A 26404-nucleotide genomic window follows, 5' to 3' on the forward strand; every position below is an offset into this window, starting at 1 on the left:
GAGACGGGGAGGGATGGGTTAGTGAGACGGGGGGGTTGGGTCGGTGAGACGGGGGGGGGGTTGGGTCGGTGAGACGGGGGGGTTGGGTCAGTGAGACGGGGGGGATTGGGTCGGTGAGACGGGGGGGGGGGGTTGGGTCGGTGAGACGGGGAGGGATGGGTCGGTGAGACGGGGAGGGTTGGGTCAGTGAGACGGGGTGGGTTGGGTCGGTGAGACGGGGGGGGGGGGTTGGGTCGGTGAGACGGGGGGGTTGGGTCAGTGAGACGGGGGGGGGGGGTTGGGTCGGTGAGACGGGGGGGGGGGGTTGGGTCGGTGAGACGGGGAGGTTGGGTCGGTGAGACGGGGGGGTTGGGTCGGTGAGACGGGGGGGGGGGGGTCAGTGAGACGGGGAGGGTTGGGTCAGTGAGACGGGGGGGGTTGGGTCGGTGAGACGGGGGGGTTGGGTCGGTGAGACGGGGGGGTTGGGTCGGTGAGACGGGGAGGGTTGGGTCAGTGAGACGGGGGGGGTTGGGTCGGTGAGACGGGGAGGGTTGGGTCGGTGAGACGGGGGGGGTTGGGTCAGTGAGACGGGGGGGGTTGGCTCGGTGAGACGGGGGGGGTTGGGTCAGTGAGACGGGGGGGGTTGGGTCGGTGAGACGGGGAGGGTTGGGTCGGTGAGACGGGGGGGGTTGGGTCAGTGAGACGGGGGGGGTTGGGTCGGTGAGACGGGGAGGGTTGGCTCGGTGAGACGGGGGGGGTTGGGTCAGTGAGACGGGGGGGGTTGGGTCGGTGAGACGGGGAGGGTTGGGTCGGTGAGACGGGGGGGGGGGGGGTCAGTGAGACGGGGAGGGTTGGGTCGGTGAGACGGGGGGGGTTGGGTCGGTGAGACGGGGAGGGTTGGGTCGGTGAGACGGGGGGGGTTGGGTCAGTGAGACGGGGGGGGTTGGGTCGGTGAGACGGGGGGGTTGGGTCGGTGAGACGGGGGGGTTGGGTCGGTGAGACGGGGGGGGGGGGGGGTCAGTGAGACGGGGAGGGTTGGGTCGGTGAGACGGGGGGGGTTGGGTCGGTGAGACGGGGAGGGTTGGGTCGGTGAGACGGGGGGGGTTGGGTCAGTGAGACGGGGGGGGTTGGGTCGGTGAGACGGGGGGGGTTGGGTCGGTGAGACGGGGGGGTTGGGTCGGTGAGACGGGGGGGTTGGGTCGGTGAGACGGGGAGGGATGGGTCGGTGAGACGGGGGGGGTTGGGTCGGTGAGACGGGGGGGTTGGGTCGGTGAGACGGGGAGGGTTGGGTCGGTGAGACGGGGAGGGATGGGTCGGTGAGACGGGGGGGTTGGGTCGGTGAGACGGGGGGGGTTGTGTCGGTTAGACGGGGGGGGGGGGTTGGGTCAGTGAGACGGGGGGGTTGGGTCGGTGAGACGGGGAGGGTTGGGTCAGTGAGACGGGGGGGTTGGGTCAGTGAGACGGGGGGGGTTGGGTCAGTGAGACGGGGGGGTTGGGTCGGTGAGACGGGGGGGGGTTGGGTCAGTGAGACGGGGGGGGTTGGGTCAGTGAGACGGGGGGGGGGGGTTGGGTCAGTGAGACGGGGGGGGTTGGGTCAGTGAGACGGGGGGGGTTGGGTCGGTGAGACGGGGGGGTTGGGTCGGTGAGACGGGGAGGGTTGGGTCAGTGAGACGGGGGGGGGTTGGGTCGGTGAGACGGGGGGGTTGGGTCAGTGAGACGGGGGGGGTTGGGTCGGTGAGACGGGGAGGGTTGGGTCAGTGAGACGGGGGGGGGTTGGGTCGGTGAGACGGGGGGGTTGGGTCGGTGAGACGGGGAGGGTTGGGTCAGTGAGACGGGGGGGGTTGGGTCAGTGAGACGGGGGGGGGTTGGGTCAGTGAGACGGGGGGGGGTTGGGTCAGTGAGACGGGGGGGGTTGGGTCAGTGAGACGGGGAGGGTTGGGTCAGTGAGACGGGGGGGGTTGGGTCAGTGAGACGGGGGGGTTGGGTCGGTGAGACGGGGAGGGTTGGGTCAGTGAGACGGGGAGGGTTGGGTCAGTGAGACGGGGGGGGTTGGGTCAGTGAGACGGGGGGGTTGGGTCAGTGAGACGGGGGGGGGTTGGGTCAGTGAGACGGGGGGGGTTGGGTCAGTGAGACGGGGGGGGGTTGGGTCAGTGAGACGGGGGAGGGTTGGGTCAGTGAGACGGGGGGGGGTTGGGTCGGTGAGACGGGGGGGGGTTGGGTCAGTGAGACGGGGGGGGTTGGGTCAGTGAGACGGGGGGGGGTTGGGTCAGTGAGACGGGGGGGGTTGGGTCAGTGAGACGGGGGGGTTGGGTCGGTGAGACGGGGGGGGGTTGGGTCAGTGAGACGGGGGGGGGGGTTGGGTCAGTGAGACGGGGGGGGGGGTTGGGTCAGTGAGACGGGGGGGGTTGGGTCAGTGAGACGGGGGGGGTTGGGTCAGTGAGACGGGGGGGTTGGGTCGGTGAGACGGGGGGGGGTTGGGTCAGTGAGACGGGGGGGTTGGGTCGGTGAGACGGGGGGGGGGTTGGGTCAGTGAGACGGGGGGGGGTTGGGTCAGTGAGACGGGGAGGGTTGGGTCAGTGAGACGGGGGGGGGTTGGGTCAGTGAGACGGGGGGGGTTGGGTCAGTGAGACGGGGGGGTTGGGTCGGTGAGACGGGGGGGGTTGGGTCGGTGAGACGGGGGGGGGGGGTTGGGTCGGTGAGACGGGGAGGGTTGGGTCGGTGAGACGGGGAGGGTTGGGTCGGTGAGACGGGGGGGGTTGGGTCGGTGAGACGGGGGGGGTTGGGTCGGTGAGACGGGGGGGATTGGGTCGGTGAGACGGGGGGGTTGGGTCGGTGAGACGGGGGGGTTGGGTCGGTGAGACGGGGGGGGGGGGTTGGGTCGGTGAGACGGGGGGGTTGGGTCGGTGAGACGGGGAGGGTTGGGTCGGTGAGACGGGGGGGGTTGGGTCGGTGAGACGGGGGGGGTTGGGTCGGTGAGACGGGGGGGATTGGGTCGGTGAGACGGGGGGGGGTTGGGTCAGTGAGACGGGGGGGGTTGGGTCAGTGAGACGGGGGGGGTTGGGTCAGTGAGACGGGGGGGGGGGGTTGGGTCGGTGAGACGGGGGGGGTTGGGTCAGTGAGACGGGGGGGGGGGTTGGGTCGGTGAGACGGGGAGGGTTGGGTCGGTGAGACGGGGAGGGTTGGGTCGGTGAGACGGGGAGGGTTGGGTCGGTGAGACGGGGAGGGTTGGGTCGGTGAGACGGGGTGGGTTGGGTCATTGAGACGGGGGGGTTGGGTCATTGAGATAGGAGGGTTCATCAGATACTACAGGAAAAATGGGAATGGAACCTGGGAGCTCGCTGGACCTGTGGTCCAGTCTGGCATTGATGGTGAGTTTGATGTAAAAGATGCCATGTGGAGAGAGGGGGAGGAACAAAACACCAATACCAGGCAGTGACTCACTGACAAGGTACAAACTCATCATCTCTGTCTAATCTAAAACTAATATTGTCTTTCAGATGGAGATTAAACATCAAATGCAGCATCGAGAGCTGTTACAAATGGTAAAATGTCATATCGTCTGTGACGTGCAGCACCTCCTGGAACTGGGAGACCACACGGCTGAAGTGTGAACCCTCCCAGAACACTTTACCACACGAAGTACAACAGTAAAACATGTCCACCTTGTCCAGGACCCCGGGCGGAATGGACGCCACCTGTAAGAGTGCACCACTTGTAAACCTCAGCGTCTTCATGTTGAGCCCTGATCTCTCCGCCCAGCGACAGCTGGGGTTGTAGGAGGAGCTGCCAGTCTGGCCCAGCCAGTTCCCAATGTCTGTCTGTGGAGGTATCCCAGGCCTGACTGTTCTGGGGGAGCGGTCAATACTGGGGGACCTTCTCCCAACTGCTGCTGCATCATCTGCAAAGGAGAACACAAGAAACTGAGAGAAAGGAATTGAGAGTCAGGATTTCCACCGCTCTGCACCATTTGACACAAGATCCTCACACCTGCTGCTCAATCTCACACTTCAAAACCGTTTTATTGACCAGCTCAAATAAGTAATATTCAGGGCACGATGTATATTGTGTTGGTGGGAGTGTGTCAGTCGGTGCCCGTCTGCATGTTCTGGTGCCCGTCTCTACGTGCCGGTGCCCGTCTCTACGTGCCGGTGCCCGTCTCTATGTGCCAGTGACCGTCTGCATGTTCTGGTGCCCGTCTCTACGTGCCGGTGCCCGTCTCTATGTGCCAGTGACCGTCTGCATGTTCTGGTGCCCGTCTCTACGTGCCGGTGCCCGTCTCTATGTGCCAGTGACCGTCTGCATGTTCTGGTGCCCGTCTCTACGTGCCGGTACCCGTCTCTACGTGCGAGTGCTCGGCCTCTATGCGCTTTCATGCTATTCGGCTGAGTATTACAGGAGGACAGTGTGTTTAGTAGATCCCGAACAATGACTGAGTGCTATGGTTCTGAGCCAGGTGCTGAGTCAGATGACCTCAGTTAGGTCAGTGATAGGCCTCAGTGCCCATGGGTTAGGGAGGGTGCCAGGGTTCCTGCCCCTGATCGTTACCCATTGAATCCTGCTGGAAAGTGAGTGTGTGAACATCAGATGAGGACAGGATTAGTATTGGATGTGATGCCTCCCTGGTTCACTAGCTTGCTAACACTCACTTTCTAGGCTCACGTGTGAAAAATGGCTGCTGCCCGTGGTACTGGAGGATGCTGGTCACCTGTGGAGCTGTAACCCAGCAAGATTGGAGAAGGGATACCCAGGGGGGGCACAGTCCCTCAATGGGGAGAGGGTGACTACCCCAGGGTGGGCACAGTCCCTCAATGGTGGTGGGGGGGGAGTGAATATCCCGGAGTGGGCACAGTCCCTCAATGGGGGGGGGAATACCCCAGGGTCATAGAGTCATAGAGTTATACAGCACGGATAGAGGCCCTTCGGCCCATCGTGTCCGCGCCGGCCATCAGCCCTGTCTACTCTAATCCCATATTCCAGCATTTGGTCCGTAGCCTTGTATGCTATGGCATTTCAAGTGCTCATCCAAATGCTTCTTGAATGTTGTGAGGGTTCCTGCCTCCACAACCCTTTCAGGCAGTGAGTTCCAGACTCCAACCACCCTCTGGGTGAAAAAGTTCTTTCTCAAATCCCCTCTAAACCTCCCGCCTTTTACCTTGAATCTATGTCCCCTTGTTATAGAACCCTCAACGAAGGGAAAAAGCTCCTTAGTATCCATCCTATCTGTGCCCCTCATAATTTTGTACACCTCAATCATGTCCCCCCTCAGCCTCCTCTGCTCCAAGGAAAACAAACCCAATCTTCCCAGTCTCTCTTCATAGCTGAAGCGCTCCAGCCCTGGTAACATCCTGGTGAATCTCCTCTGCACCCTCTCCAAAGCGATCACATCCTTCCTGTAGTGTGGCGACCAGAACTGCACACAGTACTCCAGCTGTGGCCTAACCAGTGTTTTATACAGCTCCATCATAACCTCCTTGCTCTTATATTCTATGCCTCGGCTAATAAAGGCAAGTATCCCATATGCCTTCTTTACCACCTTATCTACCTGTTCCGCCGCCTTCAGGGATCTGTGAACTTGCACACCAAGATCCCTCTGACCCTCTGTCTTGCCTAGGGTCCTCCCGTTCATTGTGTATTCCCTTGCCTTGTTAGTCCCTCCAAAGTGCATCACCTCGCACTTTTCCGGGTTAAATTCCATTTGCCACTGTTCCGCCCATCTGACCAACCCATCTATATCGTCCTGCAGACTGAGGCTATCCTCCTCGCTATTTACCACCCTACCAATTTTTGTATCATCAGCGAACTTACTGATCATACCTTTTACATTCATATCCAAGTCATTAATGTAGACCACAAACAGCAAGGGACCCAGCACCGATCCCTGTGGTACCCCACTGGCCACAGGCTTCCAGTCACAAAAACAACCTTCGACCATCACCCTCTGCCTTCTGCCACTAAGCCAGTTTTGTATCCAAAGTGCCAAGGCACCCTGGATTCCATGGGCTCGTACCTTCTTGACCAGTCTCCTGTGGGGGACTTTATCGAAGGCCTTACTGAAATCCATGTATACCACATCCACTGCGTTACCCTCATCCACACGCCTAGTCACCCCCTCAAAAAATTCAATCAAATTAGTCAGACATGATCTTCCCTTGACAAAGCCATGTTGACTATCCCTGATTAATCCTTGCTTCTCCAAGTGGAGACTAATTTTGTCCTTCAGAATTTTTTCCAATAATTCACTGGCCTGTAGTTCCCCGGTTTTTCCCTACTCCCCTTCTTGAATAATGGTATTACATTAGCGGTTCTCCAGTCCTCTGGCACATCCCCTGTGGCCAGAGAGGTTCTGAATATATGTGTCAGAGCCCCCGCAATCTCCTCCTTTGCCTCACACAGTAGCCTGGGATACATTTCGTCCGGGCCTGGGGATTTATCCATTTTTAGGCCTGCTAAAACCGCCAATACCTCCTCCCGCTCGATGTTAATATGTTCGAGTATATCACAGTCCCCCTGCCGTATTTCTATGTCTACATCGTCCTTCTCCACAGTGAAAACAGATGCAAAAAATTCATTTAGAACCCCTCCTACATCTGCCGGCTCCACACACAGATTGCCATTTTTGTCCCTAATAGGCCCTATTTTTTCCCTAGTCATCCTCTTACCCTTAATATACTTATAAAACATCTTAGGATTTTCCTTTATTTTGCTCGCCAGTGTTATTTCATGGCCCCTCCTTGATCTCCTAATTTCTTTTTTAAGTATCCCCCTGCACTTTTTGTACTCCTCTAGGGCTTCCTCCGTCTTTAGCCTTTTGTATCTGCCAAAAGCCCTCCTTTTTTTCCTAATCCATTCTCGTATATCCCCTGACATCCAAGGTTCCCTGGAGTTCTTGGAACCACCCTTGACCTTTACGGGAACATGTTGCCATTGTATGGTCTCAATCTCCCTTCTGAAAGACTCCCATTGCTCCGATGCGGATTTTCCTACAAGCAGCTGATCCCAGTCCATTTTGGCCAGATCCTGCCTTATCCTATTAAAATCGGCCTGCCCCCAATTTAGAACCTTTATTTCCGGCCCCTCCCTGTCCTTTGCCATGACCACCTTAAATCTCACCAAATTATGGTCACTGTCACCAAAGTGCTCACCTACTAGCACTTCTTCCACTTGGCCGGCCACATTCCCTAGAATTAGGTCCAGTACCGCCCCCTCTCTTGTAGGACTTTCTACATGCTGGCTCAAAAAGCTCTCCTGGATGCACGTTAAGAATTTTGTACCCTCTAAGCCTTTTACACTCTGAGTATCCCAGTTAATATTGGGGAAGTTGAAATCCCCCACTATTATTACCCTATTATTTGCACAATTTTCTGAGATTTGCCTACATATCTGTTCCTCTATCTCCCCCTGACTGTTTGGGGGCCTATAGTACACTCCCATCAAAGTGCTTGCCCCCTTTTTGTTTTTAAGCTCCACCCATATGGCCTCATTAGAGGAACCTGCTAATATATCATCCCTCCTTATGGCAGTAATTGATTCTTTAATTAATATTGCGACCCCCCCTCCTCTTATACCTCCCCCTCTGTCTCGCCTGAAGATTCTGTACCCCGGAATATTGAGCTGCCAGTCTTGCCCCTCCCTCAACCATGTCTCTGTGACAGCAACAATATCATACTCCCATGTGTTTATCAACACCTTCAGTTGATCCACCTTATTTGCAAGGCTCCTTGCATTAAAATAGATGCCATCCAGCCTTGCCCTCACATATTTGCCCTGTCTTCCAAGCTGACTTGTTTTTTTCTCTATATTTGGCTGCACATCACCCCCTATTGTAGCTCCACTCTGTATCCCATCCCCTGCCAAGTTAGTTTAAACCCCCCCCAACAGTGCTAGCAAACCTCCCCGCAAGGATATTTGTCCCGCTCTGGTTCAGGTGCAACCCGTCCGACTTGTACAAGTCCCACCTTCCCCAGAAGCAGGCCCAGTGATCCAGGAAACTGAAACCCTCCCTCCTGCACCAACTCTTTAGCCACGCATTCATCTGTTCTATCCTCCTATTTCTATACTCACTAGCCCGTGGCACTGGGAGTAATCCAGAGATTACAACCTTTGAGGTCCTGCTCTTTAATCTGCTACCTAGCTCCCTAAATTCTTGATGCAGGACCTCATCTCCCTTCCTACCTATGTCGTTGGTCCCAATGTGGACCACGACCTCTGCCTGCTCACCCTCCCCCTTGAGAATGCCCTGAAGCCGCTCAGTGACATCCATGACCCTGGCACCAGGGAGGCAACAAACCATCCTGGAGTCACGTTTACGGCCACAGAAACGCCTGTCTGTTCCCCTTACGATAGAATCCCCTACCACTATAGCTCTTTCCCTACCACTATAGCAATTGGGGGGGGGGGGGGTGAATACCCCAGCGTGGGCACAGTCCCTCAATGGGGGGGGAATACCCCAGGGTGGGCACAGTCCCTCAATGGGGGGGGGTGAATACCCCAGGGTGGGCACAGTCCCTCAATGGGGGGGGGCTGAATACCCCAGGGTGGGCACAGTCCCTCAATGGGGGGGGGGGTGAATACCCCAGGGTGGGCACAGTCCCTCAATGGGGGGGGGCTGAATACCCCAGGGTGGGCACAGTCCCTCAATGGGGGGGGGGGGTGAATACCCCAGGGTGGGCACAGTCCCTCAATGGGGGGGGGCTGAATACCCCAGGGTGGGCACAGTCCCTCAATGGGGGGGGGAGGGAGGGGTGAATATCCCGGGGGGGGGCACCCCGGGGTGGGCACAGTCCCTCAATGGGGGGGGGGGAAATACCCTGGGGGTGGGCACAGTCCATTTCTTGCCCATGTGAAGGGTGTCGGACCCATGTTACTGGTGAGGTTTTGGGTCCAGTTTTCCTGTCCTCCCTCGATGTGCACACGTTTACATTTCTCAGGCTAAGAAGGAGAAAGTCAGCCCGATCTCCTGCTCCAGGTGACCATCCCTGGAACGTGCTAGTGGGCTGAGCTCAGAGGGAGGCTGGGTTTGGCTCAGAGATGATGCCTCGCACGTTGGAATAGTGTCGCCATATACAGGAGGATTGCTGACAGCTTGGAACGCCAGCCCGGCCCCAGCGCGGAGCTGAGCAGAGAGACGTGGGGATATATAAAGAGCAGCCGGTGAGATCAACACTCCCTGCCTGTGGCTATCGGTGACAGGGAACGTGCAGCGTTCTCAAGGGTTTCACCAGGAGTGTTCTGTGATGTGTCTAAAAGAGGCCAGAGAAGGAAACATGCAACAATAAAAAGCAGTGTGAAATGTCGCGTTTACCGCTGCACCAAAGGTTTGAGCGAGGAGAAACCCTTGCTGCTATTTTTGATTCACAGCAGCTCACTACAATTAGAAGGTAGAGAGGGAGGGGCGAATTCGAGGGCCACGCAGACACAAGTGTCTGTCCAGGAATTTGGAGAGGATCCTGCTCACATGACATGAGCTAGTCTTGAAGGAATGTTCTGTGAATTGACACACCTTTACTGCCAGTGTAAATGCCTGTGAAATATTTGTGGTTTTACAGGGCTGTGCGAGCTTGCAGCAGACAGGTAGAGTGAGTACACAATGTTCCTGCTCATGGCCAGTCTCCCCACACTGGAGAACTGCAGCTTGTTGTAACTACAATATAGCCTCCTGTTAATAAGCTATGAACTGGGCTCCTCTCAGGTTTATCATATGATGCTTGTGATTGCCTGAGCTTCACTCGCTACTGTACGCAAGAGCAAGCGTGGAGGTGGGCTATCCCAGCATGCACGGTGGGCTATCCCAGCATGCACGGTGGGCTATCCCAGCATGCACGGTGGTCGTGCAAGGCCTCTATTAAGAGTACAAGGTGTCCAGTCACAAATCCCACGGGCAATCTGAGGAGATAAGGAGAAACAAGGAAGAAAAGCAGACAGAATATACTGATGTCAGTTCTCCCTCCTCACAGAGGGAATGTACAGGGAAAAGAGCACTCTGGGCAGTGCTGCTGTCTAGGAAATACATCCCATAATCCCCTTTATACCCCTCTCTCTTCAATCTACTAATGGAAAAAGCTCTGAACTCCATCCCTGGACAGTCCATTCCACAAGGATCCTGAATCCTTCTATCAGATCACCCCCTGAACCTTCTCTTCTGTGTAAACATTCCCTCTTTCTCCAGCCTCTCCCCAGGACCCAGGTGCCTAACCCCAGGTCTCAGTTTAGTTGTCCTATGCTGCCCCCTCTCCAATGTCTCATGACATTAAATAACATCTGCCACCCATCAGCCCAGCTCCCAAATCTCTCCAGACCCATCGATCCAGTTACCTCCCCCAGGTCGATCCAGTTACCTCCCCCAGGTTGCTCCCGGCACCTCCCCCAGGTCGATCCAGTTACCTCCCCCAGGTCGATCCAGTTACCTCCCCCAGGTCGCTCCAGTTACCTCCCCCAGGTCGATCCAGTTACCTCCCCCAGGTCGATCCAGTTACCTCCCCCAGGTCGATCCAGTTACCTCCCCCAGGTCGCTCCAGTTACCTCCCTCAGGTCGATCCAGTTACCTCCCCCAGGTCGCTCCAGTTACCTCCCCCAGGTCGATCCAGTTACCTCCCCCAGGTCGCTCCCGGCACCTCCCCCAGGTCGATCCAGTTACCTCCCCCAGGTCGATCCAGTTACCTCCCCCAGGTCGCTCCAGTTACCTCCCCCAGGTCGCTCCAGTTACCTCCCCCAGGTCTCTCCAGTTACCTCCCCCAGGTCGATCCAGTTACCTCCCTCAGGTCGATCCAGTTACCTCCCCCAGGTCGATCCAGTTACCTCCCCCAGGTCTCTCCAGTTACCTCCCCCAGGTCGCTCCAGGCACCTCCCCCAGGTCGATCCAGTTACCTCCCCCAGGTCGCTCCAGTTACCTCCCTCAGGTCGATCCAGTTACCTCCCCCAGGTCGATCCAGTTACCTCCCCCAGGTCGATCCAGTTACCTCCCCCAGGTCGATCCAGTTACCTCCCCCAGGTCGCTCCAGTTACCTCCCCCAGGTCGATCCAGTTACCTCCCCCAGGTCGCTCCCGGCACCTCCCCCAGGTCGATCCAGTTACCTCCCCCAGGTCGATCCAGTTACCTCCCCCAGGTCGATCCAGTTACCTCCCCCAGGTCGCTCCAGTTACCTCCCTCAGGTCGATCCAGTTACCTCCCCCAGGTCGATCCAGTTACCTCCCCCAGGTCGATCCAGTTACCTCCCCCAGGTCGATCCAGTTACCTCCCCCAGGTCGCTCCAGTTACCTCCCCCAGGTCGATCCAGTTACCTCCCCCAGGTCGCTCCCGGCACCTCCCCCAGGTCGATCCAGTTACCTCCCCCACATCACTCCAGGCACCTCCCCCAGGTCGATCCAGTTACCTCCCCCAGGTCGCTCCAGTTACCTCCCCCAGGTCGCTCCAGTTACCTCCCCCAGGTCGATCCAGTTACCTCCCCCAGGTCGATCCAGTTACCTCCCCCAGGTCGGTCCAATTCCCATCTACAACCCATTCACTGCTCTGTTTCACCCCGTTTTCCATCTCTCTCCACTTCTGTCATAGCTTCAACCTTGTGGACTCACTGCTGCCTGGCTCAGGTCAGATACAATTTGCTGCTTTTAAACCTGGTTATGTTTCTGGCACCTGGTGATGCTTCAGGTACCTGGCCCCTCACAGAGAATCTCCCCCTCCCCCCGGGGGAAGTCCCCTGCTGTGTACCAGGCTCCAGCTAGTCCCATCACTACTTTCATCAACAGGTTCTGGTCCCTGCATCACAAGGGGTTGTCCCAGTCTGACAGGTGCAGGGGGAGGGGGGAGGAGCAGAGGGGGGAGGAGCAGGGGGGGGGAGGATCGGGGGGAGGAGCAGAGGGGGGGAGGAGCAGGGGGGGGAGCAGAGGGGGGGAGGAGCGGAGGGGTGGCTGATTCCTGGAGTCAGAGGGAAGATCTTTCAGGTACCACATAATAGGATGGTCTCCAGCCTCTCCAAGGGGTGTTTCCGAGTGATCACTGACAGGGCAGAGGGAGAGCCTGTAAAACGAGGTTTGCCAGACACAGGGTCAGGGGGTGAAGGGCAGGCTTTACACAGAAGGAGATCCCCAGCAGGAATAGGTTCCCACAGCAAGAACCTCACGCAGGGATCTCGTGGAACAGGGGACTGGGTTGAGCTAAAGAACAAAAAAAGAGCAGTCTCACTCTGGGAGTGTACAATAGACCCCCAAACAGTCAGAGGGAGATAGAAAAGCAAATATGTCGGCAAATTTCTGAGAAGTGCAAAAACAACAGGGCAGTAATAGTAGGGGATTTCAACTAGCCGAATATTAACTGGGATACAAACAGTGTGAATGGTAGAGAGGGTGCAGAATTCTTAAATTGCATTCAGGAGAGTTTTTTTAGCCAGTATATAGCAAACCCAACAAGAGGAATACACAATGAATGGGAGGACCCTAGGCAAGACAGAGGGTCAGAGGGATCTTGGTGTGCAAGTTCACAGATCCCTGAAGGCGGCGGAACAGGTAGATAAGGTGGTAAAGAAGGCATATGGGATACTTGCCTTTATTAGCCGAGGCATAGAATATAAGAGCAAGGAGGTTATGATGGAGCTGTATAAAACACTGGTTAGGCCACAGCTGGAGTACTGTGTGCAGTTCTGGTCGCCACACTACAGGAAGGATGTGATCGCTTTGGAGAGGGTGCAGAGGAGATTCACCAGGATGTTACCAGGGCTGGAGCGCTTCAGCTATGAAGAGAGACTGGGAAGATTGGGTTTGTTTTCCTTGGAGCAGAGGAGGCTGAGGGGGGACATGATTGAGGTGTACAAAATTATGAGGGGCACAGATAGGATGGATACTGAGGAGCTTTTTCCCTTCGTTGAGGGTACTATAACAAGGGGACATAGATTCAAGGTAAAAGGCGGGAGGTTTAGAGGGGATTTGAGAAAGAACTTTTTCACCCAGAGGGTGGTTGGAGTCTGGAACTCACTGCCTGAAAGGGTTGTGGAGGCAGGAACCCTCACAACATTCAAGAAGCATTTGGATGAGCACTTGAAATGCCATAGCATACAAGGCTACGGACCAAATGCTGGAATATGGGATTAGAGTAGACAGGGCTGATGGCCGGCGCGGACACGATGGGCCGAAGGGCCTCTATCCGTGCTGTATAACTCTATGACTCTATGAGAGGGGGCAGTTCTGGATTTAGTTTTAGGGAATGAAGCTGGGCAGGTGGAAGGAGTTTCAGTGGGAGAGCATTTTGGTGATAGTGATCATAAATCAGTTAGTTTTAGCATAGTTATAGGAAAGGACAAAGATAGAACAGGAGTAAAAGATCTCAAATGGGGAAAGACCAATTTTACTAAGCTGAGAAGTGATTTAGCAAAAGTGGACTGGAAACAGTTACTTGAAGGTAAATCAGTGTCAGAGCAGTGAGAGACATTCAAGGGGGAGATTCAAGGGGTTCAGAGTAAACATGTTCCCACAAAGAAAAAGCGAGGGGCTCCCAAATCTAGAGTCCCCTGGATGTCAAGGAGCATACAGGGTAAGATAAGGCATAAAAGGGAAGCTTATATCAGACACCGAGAGCTCAATATTACAGAAAGCCCAGAGGAGTCTAGAAAGTGCAGGAGTGAAATTAAAAAGGAAATTAGGAAAGCAAAGAGAGGGCATGAAAAAATATTAGCAAATAAAATCAAAGAAAACCCAAAGATGTTTTATAAATACATAAAGAGCAAGAGGATAACTAAGGAAAGAGTCGGGCCTATTAGAGACCAAAAGGGTAAACTATGTGTGGAGGTGAAAGATGTGGGTATGGTTCTTAATGAATACTTTGCGTCTGTCTTCACAAAGGAGAGGGATGATGCAGAGATTGTAGTTAAGGAGGAGGAGTGTGAAATATTGGATGGGATAAACATAGTGAGAGAGGAATTATTAAGGGGTTTAGCATCTTTGAAAGTGGATAAATCACCAGGCCCGGATGAAATGTATCCCAGGCTGTTAAAAGAAGCCAGGGAGGAAATAGCGGAGGCTCTGACCATCATTTTCCAATCCTCACTGGCTACAGGCGTGGTGCCGGAGGATTGGAGGACTGCTAACATTATACCATTGTTTACAAAGGGAGAAAGAGATAGACCGAGTAATTACAGGCCAGTCAGTCTAACCTCTGTGGTGGGCAAATTATTGGAATCAATTCTGAGGGACAGGATAAACCGTCACTTAGAAAGGCACGGAGTAATCAAGGACAGTCAGCATGGATTTGTTAAGGGAAGGTTGTGTCTGACTAACTGGATTGAATTTTTCGAGGAGGTGACAAGGAGGGTCGATGAGGGTAACGCATTTGATGTAGTCTCTGTGGATTTTAGCAAGGCTTTTGACAAGGTCCCACATGGCAGATTGGTCAAAAAGTAAAAACCCATGGGATCCAAGGGAAAGTGGCAAATTGGATCCAAAATCAGCTCAGTGGCAGGAAGCAAAGGGTAATGGTCGATGGGTGTTTTTGTGACTTGAAGGCTGTTTCCAGGGCTCAGTACAAGGTCCCTTGCTTTTTGTGATATATATTAATGATTTGGACTTAAATGTAGGGGGCATGATTAAGAAATTTGCAGATGATTCAAAAATTGGCCGTGTGATTGATAGTGAGGAGGAAAGCTGTAGACTGCACAAAGATATCAATGGACTGGTCAGGTGGGCAGAAAAGTGGCAAATGGAATTCAATCCAGAGAAGTGTGAGGTAATACATTTGGGGAGGGCAAACAAGGCAAGGGAGTACACAATAAATGGGAGGATACTGAGAGGTGTAGAGGAAGTGAGGGACCTTGGAGTGCATGTCCACAGATCCCTGAAGGTAGCAGGACAGGTAGATAAGGTGGTTAAGAAGGCAAATGGAATACTTTCCTTTATTAGCCGAGGCATAGAATATAAGAGCAGGGAGGTTATGTTGGAACTGTATAAAACACTTGTTCGGCCACAGCTTGAGTACTGTGTACAGTTCTGGTCACCACATTAGGAACATAGGAACAGGAGTAGGCCATTCAGCCCCTCATGCCTGCTCCGCCATTTGATAAGATCATGGCTGATCTGTGATCTAACTCCATATACCTGCCTTTGGCCCATATCCCTTAATACCTTTGGTTGCCAAAAAGCTATCTATCTCAGATTTAAATTTAGCAATTTAGCTAGTATCAATTGCCGTTTGCGGAAGAGAGTTCCAAACTTCTACCACCCTTTGTGTGTAGAAATGTTTTCTAATTTCACTCCTGAAAGGTCTGGCTCTAATTTTTAGACTGTGCCCCCTACTCCTAGAATCCCCAACCAGTGGAAATAGTTTCTCTCTATCCACGCTATCTGTTCCCCTTAATTGCACTCCTTATGTGCTGTAAATTTTCTATGATTCTAAGATTCTTCTAACTCCCTCAAGCACTCTCCCCACCGTCCTCCAACACTCGGGGTTAAACAGCGGGCAATGGGAAGGAATCCTGTTACTGTGCAGCCTGTCCCCTGGGGCTCGGTCACTCGCAGAAGCTGGCAGGGGCCGACCAGAATCACTCAAGATGGAGGTGTTGTGGGGCTCGAGCTGAACTCACCGGACTACCACACACAATTCAGCAGTGATCACTGGACACTGATCAACAACCCAGGGACCCAGAGCAGTAAGATGACAGCGACAACCTCGGAACACAACATCCAGCAAAGGGGGAGACATCACTCTGGGTCACAACATTTGTTCCACAATATACTACTCTCCACTGACACTGACTCTCACTGGGGGACAGTTCCACAGGCACTGACTCTCACTGGGGGACAGTTCCACAGGCACTGACTCTCACTGGGGGACAGTTCCACAGACACTGACTCTCACTGGGGGACAGTTCCACAGGCACTGACTCTCACTGGGGGACAGTTCCACAGGCACTGACTCTCACAGGGGGACAGTTCCACAGGCACTGACTCTCACTGGGGGACAGTTCCACAGGCACTGACTCTCACTGGGGGACAGTTCCACAGGCACTGACTCTCACTGGGGGACAGTTCCACAGGCACTGACTCTCACTGGGGGACAGTTCCACAGGCACTGACTCTCACTGGGGGACAGTTCCACAGGCACTGACTCTCACTGGGGGACAGTCCCACAGGCACTGACTCTCACTGGGGGACAGTTCCACAGACACTGACTCTCACTGGGGGACAGTTCCACAGACACTGACTCTCACTGGGGGACAGTTCCACAGACACTGACTCTCACTGGGGGACAGTTCCACAGACACTGACTCTCACTGGGGGACAGTTCCACAGACACTGACTCTCACTGGGGGACAGTTCCACAGACACTGACTCTCACTGGGGGACAGTTCCACAGACACTGACTCTCACTGGGGGACAGTTCCACAGACACTGACTCTCACTGGGGGACAGTTCCACAGACACTGACTCTCACTGGGGGACAGTTCCACAGACACTGACTCTCACTGGGGGACAGTTCCACAGACACTGACTCTCACTGGGGGACAGTTCCACAGACACTGACTCTCACTGGGGGACAGTTCCACAGACACTGACTCTCACTGGGGGACAGTTCCACAGGCACTGACTCTCACTGGGGGACAGTTCCACAGACACTGACTCTCACTGGGGGACAGTTCCACAGGCACTGACTCTCACTGGGTGACAGTTCCACAGGCACTGACTCTCACTGGGGGACAGTTCCACAGACACTGACTCTCACTGGGGGACAGTTCCACAGACACTGACTCTCACTGGGGGACAGTTCCACAGGCACTGACTCTCACTGGGGGACAGTTCCACAGACACTGACTCTCACTGGGGGACAGTTCCACAGACACTGACTCTCACTGGGCGAGGAGAAGAGAGAGGGTCAGGACGGGTTGAGAGCTGAGGAGGTGAGAGGGGTGAGGAGAGGGAGCAGGGTGAGGATGGGGAGAGAGTGCAAAGGGTGAAGAGGGGGAGTGAGGGCGTGGGGTGAGAAGGGTTAATGAGGAAGAGGGGTGAGGAGGGTGAGTGAGGGAGAGGGTGTGGAGGGACACAGAGGAGAGGAGGTGGAAAGAGCTGAGGAAGGGGAGAGAGGTGAGGAGGGGAGAGAGATGAGGTGGTGGTGAGGAGGAGGAGAGGCAGGGGTGAGGATGAGGAGAGGGAGAGGGGGTGGGGAGGGGGGATGAGGAAGGGTGAGGGGGTGAGGATGTGGAGAGAGGAGGGGAGAGTGGAGAGGTGGGGGATAGGAGGGCGGTGAGTGGAGAGGTGGGAGATAGGAGGGGGAGAGTGGAGAGGAGGGGGATAGGAGGGGGAGAGTGGAGAGGTGGGAGATAGGAGGGGGAGAGTGGAGAGGTGGGGCTTAGGAGGGGGAGAGTGGAGAGGTGGGGGATAGGAGGGGGAGAGTGGAGAGGAGGGGGATAGGAGGGGGAGAGTGGAGAGGTGGGGGATAGGAGGGGGAGAGTGGAGAGGAGGGGGATAGGAGGGGGAGAGTGGAGAGGAGGGGGATAGGAGGGGGAGAGTGGAGAGGAGGGGGATAGGAGGGGGAGAGTGGAGAGGAGGGGGATAGGAGGGGGAGAGTGGAGAGGTGGGGGATAGGAGGGGGAGAGTGGAGAGGAGGGGGATAGGAGGGGGAGAGTGGAGAGGTGGGGGATAGGAGGGGGAGAGTGGAGAGGTGGGGGATAGGAGGGGGAGAGTGGAGAGGTGGGGGATAGGAGGGGGAGAGTGGAGAGGAGGGGGATAGGAGGGGGAGAGTGGAGAGGTGGGGGATAGGAGGGGGAGAGTGGAGAGGTGGGGGATAGGAGGGGGAGAGTGGAGAGGAGGGGGATAGGAGGGGGAGAGTGGAGAGGTGGGGGATAGGAGGGGGAGAGTGGAGAGGTGGGAGATAGGAGGGGGAGAGTGGAGAGGTGGGAGATAGGAGGGGGAGAGTGGAGAGGTGGGAGATAGGAGGGGGAGAGTGGAGAGGTGGGGGATAGGAGGGGGAGAGTGGAGAGGTGGGAGATAGGAGGGGGGGGAGGAGAGTGGGGGAGAGGGGTGAGGATAAGAGGTTGTCCCTCACTGCTGTGCACAAACCAGATGCTGAGATGTGCGGTGACTGAGGAAATTACAGCGGGTGGGAAAGAGTTAAAATACTGACTCCCAGCACTGTGTGTACGAGCTGGAGCCCGGCACAGACTAACACTCTAACCACTAACCACCGTGTGTTTACACAGCCTGCACTGGGAGAGTCTCAGACACGTAACAGAATACAAAACTGCACTGCCTGCCTGACTCCACCATCAACCAGAAACTTAACTGGACCAGCCACATAAATACAGTGGCTACAAGAGCAGGTCAGAGGCTGGGTATTCTGCGGTGAGTGACTCACCAAAGCCTTTCCACCATCTACAAGGCACAAGTCAGGAGTGTGATGGAATTCTCTCCACTTGCCTGGACGAGTGCAGCTCCAACAACACTCAAGAAGCTCGACACCATCCGGGACAAAGCAGCCCGCTTGATTGGTACCCCATCCACCACCCTAAACATTCACTCCCTTCACCACCGGCGCACCGTGACTGCAGTGTGTACCATCCACAGGATGCACTGCAGCAACTCGCCAAGGCTTCTTCGACAGCACCTCCCAAACCCGCGACCTCTACCACCTAGAAGGACAAGGGCAGCAGGCACATGGGAACAACACCACCTGCACGTTCCCCTCCAAGTCACACACCATCCCGACTTGGAAATATATCGCTGTTCCTTCATTGTCGCTGGGTCAAAATCCCATGAATGAATAAAAAATACAATTTCACTCTCCCCTGCACATCATGGAGGAGGCAAACTGCAGCAGTTTTCAATTTTTCTCCTGAAATACCATATACAGCAGCCTATCACATCGGAGAGAGAGAGACTGAGAGATGACAGTCAGTCCCTCCCTCAGGGAGATATCTGTACACTGACTGGGGTCTCTTCTTTTTTATTCGTTCATGGGATGTGGGCGTTGCTGGCGAGGCCGGCATTTATTGCCCATCCCTAATTGCCCTTGAGAAGGTGGTGGTGAGCCGCCTTCTTGAACCGCTGCAGTCCGTGTGGTGAAGGTTCTCCTACAGTGCTGTTAGGAAGGGAGTTCCAGGATTTATGTGGCTGGTCCAGTTAAGTTTCTGGTCAATGGTGACCCCCAGGATGTTGATGGTGGGGGATTCGGCGATGGTAATGCCATTGAATGTCAAGGGGAGGTGGTTAGACTCTCTCTTGTTGGAGATGGTCATTGCCTGGCACTTGTTTGGCTCGAATGTAACTTGCCACTTATCAGCCCAAGCCTGGATGTTGTCCAGGTCTTGCTGGCTCGGACTGCTTCATTGCGAATGGAACTGAACACTGTGCAATAATCAGCAAACATCCCCATTTCTGACCTTATGATAGAGGGAAGGTCATTGATGAAGCAGTTGAAGATGGTTGGGCCGAGGACACTGCCCTGAGGAACTCCTGCAGCAGTGTCCTGGGGCTGAGATGATGGGCCTCCAACAACCACTACCATCTTCCTTTGTGCAAGGTATGACTCCAGCCACTGGAGAGTTTTTCCCCTGATTCCCATTGACTTCAATTTTACTAGGGCTCCTTGATAGCACACTCAGTCAAATGCTGCCTTGATGTCACTCTCACCTCACCTCTAAGACCCTTTCCCTCAGAGAGATATCTCTACACTGACTGGTGTATCTCAATCCCTCTCTCTCAGGGAGTTATCAGTGTACTGAGTGGGGTATCTCAGTCCCTCTCTCCCTTAGGGAGATATCTGTACACTGACTGGCGTCTCAGTCCTTCTCTCTCAGGGAGATAGTTGTACACTGACTGGTGTCTCTCAGTCAGAGAGAGGGGTGGGGGGGCGTTCCAGCAAGGGGGGGGGGGGGGGCGTTCCAGCAGAGAGGGGGGGCGTTCCAGCAAGGGGGGGGGGGGGGCGTTCCAGCAGAGAGGGGGGGCGTTCCAGCAAGGGGGGGGGGGGGGGGCGTTCCAGCAGAGAGGGGGGGCGTTCCAGCAAGGGGGGGGGGGGGGGGGCGTTCCAGCAGAGAGGGGGGGTGTTCCAGCAGAGAGGGGGGGTGTTCCAGCAGAGAGGGGGGGTGTTCCAGCAGAGAGGGGGGGGCGTTCCAGCAGAGAGGGGGGGTGTTCCAGCAGAGAGGGGGGGTGTTCCAGCAGGGAGACAGAACATGTTACAGTATCATTTCTAGTGGAAATTAGTTTTTAATTGGTCATTGCTCTCAAGGTGGCAAACTCCGCTCCTCTTACATAATAGGATGGAGCCCACGGCAACATGGGAAAAGAAAAATACGGCTGAGGGGAGGCCTGTGCCTTTAACACCGCTGAGGGGAGGCCTGTGCCTTTAACACGGCTGAGGGGAGGCCTGTGCCTTTAACACCGCTGAGGGGAAGCCTGTGCCTTTAACACCGCTGAGGGGAGGCCTGTGCCTTTAACACCGCTGAGGGGAAGCCTGTGCCTTTAACACCGCTGAGGGGAGGCCTGTGCCTTTAACATGGCTGAGGGGAGGCCTGTGCCTTTAACACCGCTGAGGGGAGGCCTGTGCCTTTAACACCATTGACGGGAGGCTTGTGCCTTTAACACGGCTGAGAGGAGGCCTGTGCCTTTAACACCACTAAGGGGAGGCCTGTGCCTTTAACACCGCTGAGGGGAAGCCTGTGCCTTTAACACCGCTGAGGGGAGGCCTGTGCCTTTAACACGGCTGAGGGGAGGCCTGTGCCTTTAACACCGCTGAGGGGAGGCCTGTGCCTTTAACACCATTGACGGGAGGCTTGTGCCTTTAACACGGCTGAGAGGAGGCCTGTGCCTTTAACACCACTAAGGGGAGGCCTGTGCCTTTAACATGGACGAGATGCATCGATATTTCTTCATCCCCTGACGGCCAGCTTTGTCAGGCCTGCCGTGTGTAGCACGTTGAGAAGTGTTGACCTATTAGAAGCGGGGCTGAAGAGGCTGAGAACTCGGTGCAGATCTTCCCGGCCTTTTCATGTGGTGTTGTGGCTTCTTGCAACTGCCTGTGATTGATCTTCACAGTCACTGAGGCTGAGACTGAGGTGGAGGTTCTCACGGTTCTGCTCAGACCCACAGATACACAGCTCTCTGTGGCTGCTGATAATACCACAAACATTTTCCAAATCTCCTCTTACGATCTGACAAGTGGAACCAACATCCCAGACTTAGTATGGGCTCGATGAGCTGAATGGCCTCCTTCTGCACTGTAACTATTTTATGATTCTATGATCGGCCTATACAGCACAGAAAGAGGCCCATCTCCCCTGTGCCCTCTCGGGTAAAATGGCTGGGATTGGATCCAAAGGCCTGTCCTGCTCCTAAATCTCCCTGGTCCTGCGTTCTGGTAAGACTTTTCCCGAAGGACTGTAACATTTGAACGGGACAGATGCTTAGAAAAGGGGCAGAAATAGACTCAGGAGACTGCCCCTCTGTACAGTGCAGCAACTCACACAGTCGAGCAGCACGGATGACAATTGGCCACTTGAGTGAGGTTCAGATATTGGCTGCAGCCTGTGGAACCTGTACCTCAGTGTCCGAGAGAAGAGAGGCAAACTGGGGGACAAGGGTGTGTGTTCAGTGAGGTGAAGCAGTGGGTAATTAATACACGGTCAAACACAAAGAACACACTGGGGCACGGAGAGAGTACAAAGCGGACTGTGATCCAGGGACGAGAGGCTTTAGTTCTGAGGAGAGACCGGTGAAGATGGAGGAGGTTTAATCGAAGGATTCAAGATGGAGGGGTTTTGATCAGGTAAATAGGGACAAAGTATTTCCACTTTGTGTGATGTTGTTCTTTCTGAATTCCCAACTTACTCCTCATTTCCTTCCCTCGACCGGTTTTAACCATTCTCCCTTTCTCATTTGTTTTTCTTGTTCCTCTCAGAACGCCTTGACTGAGGATTGTGACCTATCGAACGCTCATACCAATCTCAATCCACACCGGGCAGACTTTCCGCAGGGATCACTCCACACAAACCGAAGCAGGAACCCTGGCTGATTTTCCCCATTCCCACACCAGGGGTGCTGAGGACAGTTGCTGCTTCCCCACTGAGATCAGCAACAGGCCGGGCCCCAGCTAACAGGCCAGGCCCGAGTCCGGGCCCCAGCTAACAGGCCAGGCCCGAGTCCGGGCCCCAGCTAACAGGCCAGGCCCGAGTCCGGGCCCCAGCTAACAGGCCAGGCCCGAGTCCGGGCCCCAGCTAACAGGCCAGGCCCGAGTCCGGGCCCCAGCTAACAGGCCAGGCCCGAGTCCGGGCCCCAGCTAACAGGCCAGGCCCGAGTCCGGGCCCCAGCTAACAGGCCAGGCCCGAGTCCGGGCCCCAGCTAACAGGCCAGGCCCGAGTCCGGGCCTCAGCTAACAGGCCAGGCCCGAGTCCGGGCCCCAGCTAACAGGCCAGGCCCGAGTCCGGGCCTCAGCTAACAGGCCAGGCCCGAGTCCGGGCCCCAGCTAACAGGCCAGGCCCGAGTCCGGGCCTCAGCTAACAGGCCAGGCCCGAGTCCGGGCCCCAGCTAACAGGCCAGGCCCGAGTCCGGGCCCCAGCTAACAGGCCAGGCCCGAGTCCGGGCCCCAGCTAACAGGCCAGGCCCGAGTCCGGGCCCCAGCTAACAGGCCAGGCCCGAGTCCGGGCCTCAGCTAACAGGCCAGGCCCGAGTCCGGGCCCCAGCTAACAGGCCAGGCCCGAGTCCGGGCCCCAGCTAACAGGCCAGGCCCGAGTCCGGGCCCCAGCTAACAGGCCAGGCCCGAGTCCGGGCCCCAGCTAACAGGCCAGGCCCGAGTCCGGGCCCCAGCTAACAGGCCAGGCCCGAGTCCGGGCCTCAGGTAACAGGCCAGGCCCGAGTCCGGGCCCCAGCTAACAGGCCAGGCCCGAGTCCGGGCCCCAGCTAACAGGCCAGGCCCGAGTCCGGGCCTCAGGTAACAGGCCAGGCCCGAGTCCGGGCCCCAGCTAACAGGCCAGGCCCGAGTCCGGGCCCCAGCTAACAGGCCAGGCCCGAGTCCGGGCCCCAGCTAACAGGCCAGGCCCGAGTCCGGGCCTCAGCTAACAGGCCAGGCCCGAGTCCGGGCCCCAGCTAACAGGCCAGGCCCGAGTCCGGGCCCCAGCTAACAGGCCAGGCCCGAGTCCGGGCCCCAGCTAACAGGCCAGGCCCGAGTCCGGGCCCCAGCTAACAGGCCAGGCCCGAGTCCGGGCCCCAGCTAACAGGCCAGGCCCGAGTCCGGGCCCCAGCTAACAGGCCAGGCCCGAGTCCGGGCCCCAGCTAACAGGCCAGGCCCGAGTCCGGGCCTCAGCTAACAGGCCAGGCCCGAGTCCGGGCCCCAGCTAACAGGCCAGGCCCGAGTCCGGGCCTCAGCTAACAGGCCAGGCCCGAGTCCGGGCCCCAGCTAACAGGCCAGGCCCGAGTCCGGGCCTCAGCTAACAGGCCAGGCCCGAGTCCGGGCCCCAGCTAACAGGCCAGGCCCGAGTCCGGGCCCCAGCTAACAGGCCAGGCCCGAGTCCGGGCCCCAGCTAACAGGCCAGGCCCGAGTCCGGGCCCCAGCTAACAGGCCAGGCCCGAGTCCGGGCCTCAGCTAACAGGCCAGGCCCGAGTCCGGGCCCCAGCTAACAGGCCAGGCCCGAGTCCGGGCCCCAGCTAACAGGCCAGGCCCGAGTCCGGGCCCCAGTTAACAGGCCAGGCCCGAGTCCGGGCCTCAGCTAACAGGCCAGGCCCGAGTCCGGGCCCCAGCTAACAGGCCAGGCCCGAGTCCGGGCCCCAGCTAACAGGCCAGGCCCGAGTCCGGGCCTCAGGTAACAGGCCAGGCCCGAGTCCGGGCCCCAGCTAACAGGCCAGGCCCGAGTCCGGGCCCCAGCTAACAGGCCAGGCCCGAGTCCGGGCCCCAGCTAACAGGCCAGGCCCGAGTCCGGGCCCCAGCTAACAGGCCAGGCCCGAGTCCGGGCCTCAGGTAACAGGCCAGGCCCGAGTCCGGGCCCCAGCTAACAGGCCAGGCCCGAGTCCGGGCCCCAGCTAACAGGCCAGGCCCGAGTCCGGGCCTCAGGTAACAGGCCAGGCCCGAGTCCGGGCCCCAGCTAACAGGCCAGGCCCGAGTCCGGGCCTCAGGTAACAGGCCAGGCCCGAGTCCGGGCCCCAGCTAACAGGCCAGGCCCGAGTCCGGGCCTCAGGTAACAGGCCAGGCCCGAGTCCGGGCCCCAGCTAACAGGCCAGGCCCGAGTCCGGGCCTCAGGTAACAGGCCAGGCCCGAGTCCGGGCCCCAGCTAACAGGCCAGGCCCGAGTCCGGGCCCCAGCTAACAGGCCAGGCCCGAGTCCGGGCCTCAGCTAACAGGCCAGGCCCGAGTCCGGGCCCCAGCTAACAGGCCAGGCCCGAGTCCGGGCCTCAGGTAACAGGCCAGGCCCGAGGTCCGGGCCCCAGCTAACAGGCCAGGCCCGAGTCCGGGCCCCAGCTAACAGGCCAGGCCCGAGTCCGGGCCTCAGGTAACAGGCCAGGCCCGAGTCCGGGCCCCAGCTAACAGGCCAGGCCCGAGTCCGGGCCCCAGCTAACAGGCCAGGCACGGCTCCCATGGTGCAGAGTGGACAGTGAGAGTGGAGATCACACCTTGTCGTGTCGGAGAAAGTGTAACAGGACTGGAATCAGGAGAGAGCAGTAACTGAATGATATGGGGTGGGGCAATCTGTGGGGTGTGAATAATGGAGTAAAATCAGTGACTCCCTTCCACAGGAGCAATACTGAATATCATAAACACACCTTGACAGAGGACCACACCCTTTCACTTTCACCTTAATCCACCATTAACTTTCTGAATCCTTTTTGAGAGATGCAGGTCCCTCACACCCACCCCCCCAACCACAGGGAGACCCCACATCACCCCCCAGGAGATCCCACATCCCCCCCCAGCCCCACTCCCCGGGAGATCCCACATCCCCCCCCCCAGGAGATCCCACCCCCCCCGGGAGATCCCACATCCCCCCCCTGTCCCCCTCACTCCCCGGGAGATCCCACATCACCCCCCAGCCCCACTCCCCGGGAGATCCCACATCCCCCCCCCCGGGAGATCCCACATCCCCCCCCCCGGGAGATCCCACATCCCCCCCCCAGGAGATCCCCCCCCCAGGAGATCCCACCTCCCCCCCCCCAGGAGATCCCACCTCCCCCCCCCAGGAGATCCCACATCCCCCCCCCCGGGAGATCCCCCCCCCCAGGAGATCCCACCTCCCCCCCCCAGGAGATCCCACCTCCCCCCCCCAGGAGATCCCACATCCCCCCCCCGGGAGATCCCCCCCCCCAGGAGATCCCACCTCCCCCCCCCAGGAGATCCCACCTCCCCCCCCCAGGAGATCCCACATCCCCCCGTCCCCCCCACTCCCCGGGAGCTCCCCCCCCCCACAATCTCTAGTTACCTGAACTCTCTGTCCTTCCTGGGCCAGCGTTGAACTGAACAGCTTGTACCATCTCTTCCACAGACAGCTTCAGATACTCGGCCCCGTTACAGGCCTAGGAAAGGGAGAGAGAGACAGGGGTTATCTGTGTGCAGGGCCTGGTGGGAACCTCGCCCCCGATCACTCGTATCCTGAGTGCGCCGCCCATGGTTAACCAGTGTTTGAGATGAAGGGACATGAGGTTACGAGTGACACGCCCACGATCCCAGATACACTCAGCTCCCACCAACAAACCCGGGAAATCAGCCCAAAGATCAATGGTGTCCAGTACAATCCAACATGGGTTGGACTGCAGAAGGGCTGGGTGGGCCAGAGCCTGTGACAAAGTGACCACATCACTCACCACTCACGGTGTGTGTCCACTCACTGCCTCTCACTCACACTCGATCCCTCCCCTCCTCCCCCCGATAACCTGACTCAAAGAAAAAACACCTGGAGAAACACGGCCCCCAACGGGAATCTCACTGGAGAAACACGGCCCCCAACGGGAATCTCACTGGAGAAACACGGCCCCCAACGGGAGTCACACTAGAGAAACACGGCCCCCAACGGGAATCACACTGGAGAAACACGGCCCCCAACGGGAATCTCACTGGAGAAACACGGCCCCCAACGGGAATCTCACTGGAGAAACACGGCCCCCAACGGGAGTCTCACTGGAGAAACACGGCCCCCAACGGGAGTCTCACTGGAGAAACACGGCCCCCAACGGGAATCACACTGGAGAAACACGGCCCCCAACGGGAATCACACTGGAGAAACACGGCCCCCAACGGGAATCTCACTGGAGAAACACGGCCCCCAACGGGAGTCTCACTGGAGAAACACGGCCCCCAACGGGAATCACACTGGAGAAACACGGCCCCCAACGGGAGTCTCACTGGAGAAACACGGCCCCCAACGGGAGTCACACTAGAGAAACACGGCCCCCCAACGGGAATCACACTGGAGAAACACGGCCCCCAACGGGAGTCTCACTGGAGAAACACGGCCCCCAACGGGAGTCTCACTGGAGAA

At 57.4% G+C, this 26404-nt stretch overlaps 1 protein-coding gene across 4 annotated transcripts in view; it reads right to left on the reverse strand.

Moving 5' to 3' along the window:
* Nucleotides 1-2976: 2976 nt before the first annotated feature.
* exd3 (exonuclease 3'-5' domain containing 3) overlaps nucleotides 2977-26404 on the reverse strand; it is a 459468-nt gene continuing 436040 nt past the window's right edge. For 3 of the 4 annotated variants that reach the window (XM_067977292.1, XM_067977295.1, XM_067977294.1), the window contains exons 22-23: nucleotides 25349-25442; nucleotides 2977-3877 (exon numbers count right to left, since the gene is read on the reverse strand). In XM_067977292.1, the coding sequence (XP_067833393.1) occupies nucleotides 3513-3877; nucleotides 25349-25442 (459 nt within the window). In that variant the 3' untranslated portion in view covers nucleotides 2977-3512. The remainder of the gene's footprint in view (nucleotides 3878-25348; nucleotides 25443-26404) is intronic. The other variant, XM_067977296.1, reaches the window with a different exon arrangement.

The sequence above is a fragment of the Heptranchias perlo genome, unplaced genomic scaffold (genome assembly GCF_035084215.1).
Source record: "Heptranchias perlo isolate sHepPer1 unplaced genomic scaffold, sHepPer1.hap1 HAP1_SCAFFOLD_140, whole genome shotgun sequence".
In the NCBI taxonomy this organism is placed as follows: Eukaryota; Metazoa; Chordata; class Chondrichthyes; order Hexanchiformes; family Hexanchidae; genus Heptranchias; species Heptranchias perlo.